We start from the raw sequence: 11,326 nt of genomic DNA on the forward strand, positions 1-11,326 counted from the left end.
AATAATAAAAAGATGTAAATTATTTTTGTTATCTAAGATATAATATTTATTACTTGCAAGCCATATACTACAAACAACTGTTGCAACAGAAATTAGCCACGATAATTTTGACAAGACTATCCAATATACCGAATAGCAGATATGAACTCATCCATACCGAATACAATTTTATAAGCTTACATTCTTCGTTTAGCTTACATAACAAAAAGAAGTATAACATTAACCATCAAAAGTTTGTACAATGTTCAGATTTACAAAAGATAATAGCCATGACATTCTAAACTTAATCATATATGTTGACTATATTAGATACACAAAAAAATATAAAAAAAGAGCTCAATAAATTCACAAGCTACTTGAAGCATTAGAATATTCGAATTTGGCTCCTTCAACTGTTCAACCTTGATTCAACAATTACCAAGAGAAATTAATAGTTTTCAAAGTAGAATCCAAATAATTTGCAAGCAAAAGTGTCGTTCTATACCCTATTCTGATTATATGGGTGAATGAGTTACTTATTGCATTGAGGCTTCAAGAATAGTCTTGACGGTGTTGTGAGGATTCCTACAGCCAATAACTTGGGAAGATTGTTCAGATTAGCAATACAAAGAGTTGAATTCTAAACACCATTCCCAATCACTTCTAAGTTGTTCCATCTCTCATGTATATGACATATATCTATATATGAGTACAAGAAATGAAACTCTAGGAATCATCTAAACACATGAACAAACTTGGGAAAATTAATAAAATATAACAGCGTCAAACATCTATCTATATCCAACATACACCCGAGTCCAACCAAAATGCAGAATCGATAACACTTTATTACCTTTGATTTGATATTCTTAAAGCCAACTAAAAGCAAGATGTTTTAAACTTTTCTTCCAGATCTTATACCCGTTGTAGTTGGTGCAGGCCAGAGATAGACCTACCAAAGCATAAAAAGATTAAAATAGTGAAAGTAGAGAAACTCTAGCATCAAAAGATGTGAACAATTAACTCAAGGGGAAGATCTAGATTAAAAATCGTGAAAAAAGAGAGAGTTATGCATACCTTAGTCTTCTTATATGATGTTTGAATAGGATGGCTATAGTGTGCTCCTCATGTCGTTCAATATAGTGAAGATTCTGAAAGCATTTCTAATATACCTGTTGGTAGGTTATATTTGTCAGTACATGTCACATAAATTCATCAAGCTAGTGACATTAAAAGATGATTAATGATATTCACGAACATGTTCATTAGGGACAATATTGACGATATTAAACACCTTTCAAATTAAACTGATTTCACTACTCTAGCCCAGAAATCATAGCAGCATGGTAAGAAGTAACAGTATAAAAAGCAATCATAAGAAAATCCAAAAATCCTTAACATTAGCAAGACTGCCCCCAAGGAATTAGATAAAAGCCAGAACAAGGTTTATTTAAAAACATAGCAAAGAAAAAACTAAAATGTACAGCTTTTGAACATACAAAACAAAACATTTACTTTACAATAATTCTAGAGTAACATTGTACGATTTTGTTGTATAAAAAATCTAAAACGTAGATATCATGCAAAACATGCATAGAAGGGACTCTTTCAAAATATCCATATAAAAGAAAAATAAAATGGATTCTTCTTCTTTATATTTTTTAATGTTGCCTTTTTTTTTATTGTTTTCTTCTTTTTTGGGGGTGGGGGTGATTGTATTATTTGTTAAAACCTCTAAAATTGCAATGTTTAGTTGAAACTTGAAACATACATTGCTCCAACTCTAAAAATATCTTGAAATACCTATGATATCCATATCCATCACATTTTCCGATATGAATATAGAGATATGATCCTCTAATGAAATTTCAAATACATGGAAAACCTTTTTTAAAAATGAATATACCCATCTCGAACACATCCACACCTAACCCTCACACCTAAGCCCAGCTGCCAATTAACATAGGTGAAACTGTAGTGGATCAACCAGTGTCAAATTTTCTTATGCTTTACCCTTATTCCCACTTACATGGCTAATTTGTAACTGCATACTACGCCTTTTCCAAAATTAAAATGGAACTATGCTGGCATAGGGATGTAAAACATGTCTGAACAGACAAGATTTACTAGCCAAGTATAAATTAAAAAGTTTAAATAAAAGCAGTGAAAAGCTACCTTTTGAAGTGCAATAGGGACTGCTTTGGCTTTTGCATATCCAACAACACCATGATAGTTTCCACACGCCAAGAAAGCGGTGTACTTGACCACTTGCCCTCCCTGGACAATATCAACTTTGGATGTGCTTCATGGAAATCAATTTAACGACAAAACAAATTCAAATGAAATCAATGTTTATCAGCCTCATATCAAAACCCTGCCATCATTCAACAAAAACCAAGTTAGTTACATGCAAGATGAAACTGTTTGAAAAACAAAAACTTGTAACTTGAAACGATACAATGCAAATATATATCATCAAATGAGTCATACTGGTAATGCTTAAAGTTGTATTAAAAATTAATATACATACCCATAAAGGAGGGGAGTCAGAACGCAATGAAAAACAATGAATATATGGATTCACATAATATAGAGAATATAATGAATAAAATTCGGTTGAAGGAAGTTCAATTTCTCAATGTTATAACCTATTTTAATGACAAAAGGGAGTCAAAGAGAAGAACTACAAATACCAGACCTGCCTATGAAAAGCATGAATATGAATAATATATATATATATATATATATATATATATATATATATATATATATATATAAAAGAAAATGTAAGAATAATATTAGCTTAGAATTCTGTTCCTCAACCATTTAAAAAATAACTGATTTGTTTGACCTTTGAAGCAAAATAAATGAAGGAGCTCTGGTATACACTTACCTTTTTGTAAAGAGGTCTTATTTTCTTTTCTATCAAAGAATTTCTTTCCTCTGCAAGGTCTCTGATTTCCTCCTCTAGCAGTTCCTTATCAATAGCATTGAGCTTCTTTAATAGTATGTTATCCTTTCATGTCATCAAATTCTTCTTTATCCTCATCCCTACTAGCTTTTCTTATTATTTTCTTCTCATTCTCCTCTTCAGCTTCTTCCTCACGATCAACAGAAGGACCAACTTGATAATCCTTCATAATTCCATAATTGGCAGGATTATTAGGATCGTAGGCTTCCTTCCATTGAAGGAGCCTCATTGCCCTATTCAATTTTGGCTTAAGGATAAATTTCTCCTTGCCTTCTGTAACTTTAAGTAGATTCATCAAGTCACCAATGGCTCTATATTCAGGGCGAAGTTTAAAATGCTTTTCCTCAAACTTGTCAATTCTATTCATCTATTTAAAAGTATCATCTAGTGTCACTGGCAAATTCAAAAATGTAATTTAATAATGGACCAATTGATAAAATTTCATAAATATCACTTATAAATCAAAATTTTAGCTGCAATTAATGTATACATGTCATTTTTATGTTTTTTTTCGATATAAATTTTGAGACGTTCATGAATCCCTGTGGCAATGGAGTTTTTTTGTTTGAGTGTTTCATTTTTCTTGATAGAGTGTTAAATATTGTCAACTCTAGTGTGTTTGAGTGCTATAAGCATTCTACACAATGTGCACCCATATACATGTTATACTAGTATTAGTAAGAGTAAATAAGCAACGCAATAACTAAAACAAGGTTTGTTCATTTACCTGACTCACAGAAGTTCTTTATCAACTGCGTATGCATCTTTTGTTTCCTCTCAAATTAGTTTTCCCACGTCTCTTAATTCCCCTCATCCTCGTTTTTGAAATCTGAATCCATGCGCTGCTCAAATGATATATGAAAATTCTTTTCCTTTAACGCCCTATTTTCAAGCTTCTCTATCAGTGGCATAACACCCATATAATCTTCTTTGTCCTCTTCATCAATATCCTTTTCATCCAAAACTTTTCTCTTCCTATCCTCTTTTTCTTGTTGCTTCTCGAGTTCTATTTCAGCAAATACATCAGCCAAAAGATCATCATCACGTAGCTCGTAGGAAGAGAAGTCTCTAGAGAAATGCTATCTCGTAAAAGAAAGTGGAGATTTTGGCGATTGGTTGTAGCGGAAATAGGAAAAGTTTGAGACACTTCGACAGAATGAGAAATGGGGTTTAATGGGGGGTTTTAGGGATACGATTTGAGTAATGGGTGTTCGGTAAAATATTCGTAGAGATTTTTCATGTAAAAGAAAGCGGAGTTTTAGATGGGTATTGAAGGGACTGGAAAAGGAACCTAAACCATGAAAATGGTTGTTAATTCATTGACATTTTTCTTTTCCATTAGCTTAACAAACGAGAAATATAAACAAACCTGGAAAAAGAAAAAATAAGAGAGAAAATATGAGATAAAGTTTTGCGATCAGGTAGCTTTGAAAAAGAAACGAAGGAGACAGAGCAAGGATCAGTAGGATCGAAAACAGAAAATGCAATATAACAGAGTGAAGCAGAGGTAGCGAACCGAACTAGAACTCCAAATCTGAACACCAAATAGAAGAAGCAGATTTTCTTTCAGCCAGAACCAAGCGAGGAGAAGGGTGTTTTAGACAACGGAGACCGGGAATAAGAAAATACCTAAGAGAAATGGGGGACTGATATTCCCGGGAAAACAGGAAAAAATACTACTGTTGGTGTTCATCCTTTACCTGCATCTGGGAATGTAGCCCATCCAAACATGGGTATCATTACCCGTAAAAAAATATTCCTCCTAGGAATAAAATATGACATGAACCAAACGGGGCCTCAAGAGACAAAAAACACACAAACACCGAGTTCTCGTTGAAGAACACAAGTTGGGAAAGATCCTGACAACCCAGAGTGCTGAATTAAAAAAAGATTCAAAACCATAACAATACATTAATGTAAGGGAAAACCTCTTAAATCAATATGTTAGTACAACAAAATAAAGAATATGTAGGAACCTAATTTGAAACAATCATGTAAAAAAAAAAGCTCTGCAAAAAAAGACCTCAAAGTTCAGTCTAGTGGTTTATGATGTAGGTTCAAATTTCAATATTTACGATCCAAAACATCTCTACCAAAAAATGATCTCAAATCTGTATAATATTCACAATGTGTACAAATATCAATTGCTTAAAGGCATCATGATGGCTTGCTTCTATGTTGCTCCATCTTTCTTTATCTGAGTATGAAGGATATGATCTTCCAAAGACCTCCAAATAAATGAAAAAACTTGAACATTCTCTTGACCGCCACAATGCCAACACATATTCGACGCTCTCATCGTCAAAACTGAGTAAAATATGTTCTTATTCACCTTGGGGCAATTGAGCCTGAGATATCAGAAGGTAAACCAATACTGTCAGCCCAATTCTTAGACTCCAAATACAACTTTGAAATCTGCCCTGCAACTTTGTTCATATCAGGCCTCTTCTCTGGATCTTCCTCACAACATTCCAATGCCACCAACACCATCTTCCCAGCCGCTTCCACCGGAAAAGAGTCCTTCAACCTCCTATCTATCCACCTTCTCACCCCTGCACCACCACCGGCTGCTGCCTCCTTAGCGGTGTCTATAACACTCACTCTTTCGTACCCCCCGGTCTCTTCATCAACCAAGAACTTCAAAGCCTCCTTCCCACTCAAAAGCTCCAAAATTACTACCCCAAATGCATAAACATCACATTTTTGAGTCACCAAACCAGTAAATTGAAGCTCAGGTGCCATATAACCCCTTGTTCCTTCAATTTTCACAACTTTACTTTTCGATCTTCCAAGAGTTTTCGGCGACCCCTCCTGTTTCAGCACTTCCCCACATAATTCAGCAGTGCCAAAATGACAAAGTTTAGCCATTAACGAACCTTCAGCTACTAAAATACTTGTGATCTTTATATGGTTATGAATGAAGCTAGTTTCGAGACCCGAACAATGGTGAATATAATCCAATCCATGAGCGATATCAGTAGCAATTTGCATACGAGAAATCCAAGAAGAAAGTATGGTAAAACTTGGGTTCTTGGGATTCCTTAAACAATCTCCAAGGTTAATTCCATGCACATATTCATAAACAAGATAAATATAATTCCCTGACAAGGAAACACCCAAAAGCTTGATTAAACTAGTATGGTGACTCTTACAAATCACTGATAGAGTGTGAACCAAGTTAGCTAACTCGATTGAACGTCTCATTTTCCTTTGGAAAACAACAACTTGTTTACCTTGAAGGTTACAGAGCCATGAAGATGATGCCGAAGACGATGAAAAGCGCTTCGACCGGAAGTTATTGGTGGCCGAGCAGATGTCGGAGAAATCATAGATGTGGGGATTTTCAGGGAGAGAATCTCTGATGGATGAGAGATTTTTGGAAGTCTGGGTTGAAAATGAGTAATTTGAAATGTTGTTGTCGAAGTAGCTTGAAGAAAGAATTGAATTGTTGGTCTTGGAAGTGGTACTGGAAGATGGTTCAGACAAAGAAGATGAAAATTTCGAGGATTTTGAGGTTTTGGGTACTTGAGATGAATTCGATGATCTTGGTTGGACTACATCTGTGCTTTTTTTAGATCTACACATTAGGAAGGGGTGGAAATGAAAACTTTTTCTTGTTTTTCAAAGGGAAAGTTTGGGTTTTTGCAAAGAAATTTGGGAGTTTATAAGGTGGGAACTGGTTGTTCGGGGTGGTTGTGACGGCGGAGGAGGTGGCGGTGGCGGTGGAGGTTAGGAAACATAAGGGGAAAGCTACGTGCTGCTTTGTAAGATTTGCAGTGTTGTCTAATATCAAATGAGGTGAAATTAAAACTCGAGTATTGATTTTTCAGCAGACAAGACTGCTTAAACTTTGAAGAAGAATTTCAAATTTCAATTTTTTCTCCCATGACTGCAGGATTTCTTCGCAACGAAAAAACAAATTTGCCACTGCTTAGTGTTCGAAGGATTTGTTGGTCGGATCACAAACTTGTGATTCAATTCGCAAAGTAGGTTTTGGCAGATTATGTAAATTTCCTTTTCTTTTGATTCACCTCCTGCCCAACCCTTTGTTATGATGCGGAGCTCATACAAATTAGGGTAAAGTCAGTAAATAGTGCTTTGGTTATAGAAGGTCACTTTATTGAATTTTTTATTATTAAAAGTTATAATATATCTTTTGATTATATATTTGATGTTTTATTGAGTATTCGATTATTAAAAATTATAAAATGATCATTTGATTGTTCATGTATTTTAAACTCGTCAATTTTTAAATAAAAATGTATAATTATATGAGTTGGGTGTTAACTTACTAACTAAAATTTGATAAACTAACATTTTAATGATATATTCTAGAACCGTCGTTGTTTTCAAACACTAACTCGATGCCATAGTGTAAATAGAGAATCGATCCGTAAAATACAACTCAAACGATTATAGGATCATATTTCATTATATCTCAGTCACCATGTTAATGTCTAGCTCAGACAATCAATATTTTTAACAGAAAAATATGAGTTTAGAACATATGAATAATTGGATGACCATTTTATAACTTTTAATAGTTGAAGACTTAATAAAATAACATCTTATAAGTTTTTAATAGATATGAGACTCAATAAAACAACACTCTATAAATGTACTTCATCCTAAAAATTAAATATGTAATTTTATTAATTTGCATGGGTATGTTGTTTAACTTGGGCTTAATTCATAGTTTGACTCATGAATTAAATTTATTTTTCATTTTAATACTTAAATTTTCATTCTACTTTAATATTAAATTACCATTTTTAAAAAATAAAAATGTCATTGATAAAAACACAACACATGGTATATTCATATTAGATGTAGATAATTTTTTTCCTTTTTACTCAAATATAATCTAAAAATATTAATATCCAAATAAACATTAATTTAGTGACCTATTTGTAATTTTTAGAAAAAAATTAGTAAATTTGTCATTAAATACATAATTGATTACCTAAGGTGTATTTTACCTTAAAATCTTGTAATCCTATTTAAATCGGAGAAAACCCAGCTCGACCCAATTGAAACCGGCGAGATATGGCCACCGAAGAGGAATCGATAGAACAAGCGGCCGCGTCACGTCGAGAGAGGCTTAAGGCTCTTAAAGCAGCTCAGGAACTTTTGAATGCCCCAGATGAAGATTCTGCTCAAGCTGCTGAAAATCAAAGGGATGAAACTAATGAAGAAGAGTAAGTTAAAAGGCATACATACGCTATTTATTTTCTTAATTTTCTGTATTCTTTGTTTATTAACATAAAATTACTATGCATTATGTTTTAATAATTGGCTTGATAATGGATTTTGTTTATCTTGCGAAGATATGACTGTTTTGGACTGTGGGTATAGGAATAGCATGAAAAAGCTTACATATTTTTAGTTTCCAACCCAGAATTTTTTTCCCTCCTTTCAATTTTAGCATAAACTCAATGTGAACTATGTTTTAACAATTGGTTTCATGATGGGTTCTGTTTATCTTGTGAAAATATGGCTGTTTTCGACTAAGGGTATAGGAATATTATTATTCATAGTTGAATTTGACTGATATAACTAGGGTTTAAATAACTCAAGCAGTCGAGCTTAGTAGAAACATTATGCTAGAACCTCGAGCCTCGAAGGTTCTTTGATTTCCACTTCATTAATCTTGACTATGTTGTATTGTTGTTGTTTTTTTCTTTCGTTTCTAAATTTTATTTTATACACACAAACTCGTTGGAGTATTAAATAAAATATACTTATAATCTTAAAAATTAAAAAGCTCAATTAGGCTTACGAGCTGCTTGATTCATGTATTAAGATACCGGGGTTCATATATCTTGCTTGCTTGAACTGATTACAGCACCAAATAGGACTGAAAAAAATATTTCCATATGTAAAAGCTGCTCTATGATTTTGGGTGTTCTTTTGTAAACTCGAAGGGAAAGGAGAGGCTAAGGTTTCCCTTTTATGGATAATTTGGAGAACGAGGAAGGTAAGGAAGGCTTTTGGTTGTGTGGTGGGAAGGTCCCATGATCGTGTCTGTTTTCTAAGAGACTTTGCTTGTTAAGAAGGATTAGAAGTTGGGCGGATCTGGGAATTTTTTTCGCAATGGCTATGCATGCTAGTGTGGTAGGAATGAGGTTGTTTAATGCAAAGTTCAGGAGAAAATTTTTCTAACCTTGTGATTTTTTGTCAACTGCAATGAATCAAAGTTGTAAAAATTAAGGATGAGGGCAATGATCCATCCTATCCCTTCGTATCATCTCGATTTTTGCAAGCTGAATGAATGTGGGATTGTCGGGTATCTTGTGACAGGTAACACTTGTTATTCATTGCCTTCCTGAAAAATTCTTGAAACAATGAACAGCACTGGTCTTCCTTAATTCTCTTCACTTTCCAACCTTCCCATAGATCTAAATAAATTTTAGGTATTTCTAGTTTATAACTTGTATGAATCACAGAATTTATATAAAGAGGGTTGTCTGTATACTGTCATTGAACTCAATATTTCAATCATCAAAACGTACTACTTCGCTGCTGGTCTTTTTTTGTAACATGGAGTTTTCAGCATTAAGTTATAGAATCTGTTTACATGGATGTCTGCTTTGTTCTCTTTCACCGACAGTTTTGATCATTAGCATGTATGCCTTCGTTGTCCTTTTTGTTCCACAGTAACCCTAGCATGAAGTTTCGAAATTACGTGCCTCATGATAAAGAGCTTCAGGAGGGTAAGGTTGCTCCCCCGGTGCTGCCGAAGTTTGAAGACCCTGTTTCAGCAGCACCTGCAGCATCAGAAGAAAAAGAGGTGCTTGTTTATCTTCAATATAATGTTTAACAAAAAAACAGCGTTTCTTTACATTTGTTCTAATTGTGGATCAAATGGTGTAGGATCCATTTGTCAACATTGCTCCCAAGAAACCAAACTGGGATCTTCGAAGGGATGTGCAGAAGAAGCTCGATAAGCTTGAAAGGCGCACACAGAAGGCAATGTTCAAACTTATGGGTAAGCAAGTCAACTGTTTTCTTCTACATATATGGAATATTCAAATTAGATTCAGTTTTCATGGGAACCTTAGATTTTAGCGATAATAATGAATTTCATGCTCCAAATTTGCTTTAAAGTCAGACGAGCTATCCCATTTGATTGGATTCAAAGTATATCAACTGACACTTACATTGTACACATTTTTGGACACGGGTATGGGGATATGACCTTCCAATTACATGTGAAACTTAGAAAAAAATTGAAGATACCCATGTCAGGTAAATACATGTATTCTAACCCTCACGCCTGAGTCCGAGTAATATATACAAGGAAAGTTGGTGTTTATTTATTTATTTAGATTTTTTAGTTTTCTTATCTAGTTATATAAAATACCTCTATGCTATATGTTTTAACGGTGTAATGGTCTAGTGCTGCTATAAGCATAATCATGGGGTTAAACCCTGGAAACATCCTCTCTTGCAATCAGTGGGAAGGCTGTGTGTCTAATTTAGTAGCATTCGGGTGTAAGTACCGGATATGGATATGTATCTCATAGGGGTAATGTTAGATTTTTCTATTTTCCCATATATTTGGAGGATCCTTTACCTCAGGAAAAAAGAGTTAGAACAAAATATCTGCGTACAGAGGGACATTCCCCAGACTCCATGGACTTGGATCTTTATTTTATACTTGATAGTTAATTTCTGGGATCTTGTGCTATCCTTTTATTGACTGACTGCTTACTTCATTTCGAAATCTGTTTAATCGGTGTTAAAATTGTGTTTTGCAGAGCAACAAGAACAAGAAAAACAATCTGATGGAGGAGGAAATGCCATTGAAGATTAGAACTCGATATCAAACTCAGACTCGTCGAACCACTGTGGTCATTAACTTACCAAGATGTCTGTCTGATGATGCAGTGAAACAGTTGTAAGGTTACACTTTTGTTGTTTATTGGCCAGCAAGAAATAAAGGCATACCCGAAAGGGTATATTTGTAACATAGTTGTATGATTCCATGTTTGCCGGATCTTTTAGTCTTCACCGAATTCCAAAATTGTTGCAGAAATCAACCCCAATTTTGGTTTTCGGATTGATCCTGGACAGCAAGATTTACATACATCATTTCTGGTAAGTATAATAAGTAATGCGGAATTCCCTTTTTCAAGATATCTTGATTACCAAGTTTCCCTTCCAGTAGGGATGAAGGAACATGAGGACGTGATTCTTTTTGAAAAACTTCTGTTTAGAGGAAGAGGAATTTTATTGAACTAACAATCAAAGGCGAAAGAAGTATTATCGAGTGTTTTTAACCATCTGCTTCCTTGACAGTCACCCACGGTGTCTTATTTGTTATATGTATTACTCTCTCGATCATTAATATTTGAGTAAATTTTCGTATTCTTC

The 11,326-nt window shown here is 34.1% G+C and overlaps 2 protein-coding genes and 1 pseudogene across 2 annotated transcripts; 1 reads left to right on the forward strand and 2 right to left on the reverse strand.

The window, feature by feature from the left end:
• Window positions 1–515: 515 nt before the first annotated feature.
• Window positions 516–4,690, reverse strand: LOC120154582 (annotated as a pseudogene).
• Window positions 4,691–4,973: 283 nt separating this feature from the next.
• On the reverse strand, window positions 4,974–6,789 carry LOC120154586 (lysM domain receptor-like kinase 3). The gene has a single exon (XM_039166286.1). The coding sequence runs from the start codon at window positions 6,533–6,535 to the stop codon at window positions 5,279–5,281; it is 1,257 nt and encodes a 418-aa protein (XP_039022217.1). The 5' UTR covers window positions 6,536–6,789; the 3' UTR covers window positions 4,974–5,278.
• Window positions 6,790–7,963: 1,174 nt separating this feature from the next.
• On the forward strand, window positions 7,964–10,999 carry LOC120154584 (coiled-coil domain-containing protein 12-like). Its single transcript, XM_039166284.1, has 5 exons — window positions 7,964–8,148; window positions 9,608–9,740; window positions 9,824–9,938; window positions 10,711–10,851; window positions 10,898–10,999. Exons 1-4 carry the CDS (start codon window positions 7,997–7,999, stop codon window positions 10,764–10,766), a joined length of 456 nt encoding a protein of 151 aa, XP_039022215.1. The 5' UTR covers window positions 7,964–7,996; the 3' UTR covers window positions 10,767–10,851; window positions 10,898–10,999.
• The last annotated feature ends 327 nt before the right edge of the window (window positions 11,000–11,326 follow it).

Source organism: Hibiscus syriacus, unplaced genomic scaffold (genome assembly GCF_006381635.1).
Source record: "Hibiscus syriacus cultivar Baekdansim isolate YM2019G1 unplaced genomic scaffold, ASM638163v2 tig00111132_pilon, whole genome shotgun sequence".
Lineage (NCBI taxonomy): Eukaryota > Viridiplantae > Streptophyta > Magnoliopsida > Malvales > Malvaceae > Hibiscus > Hibiscus syriacus.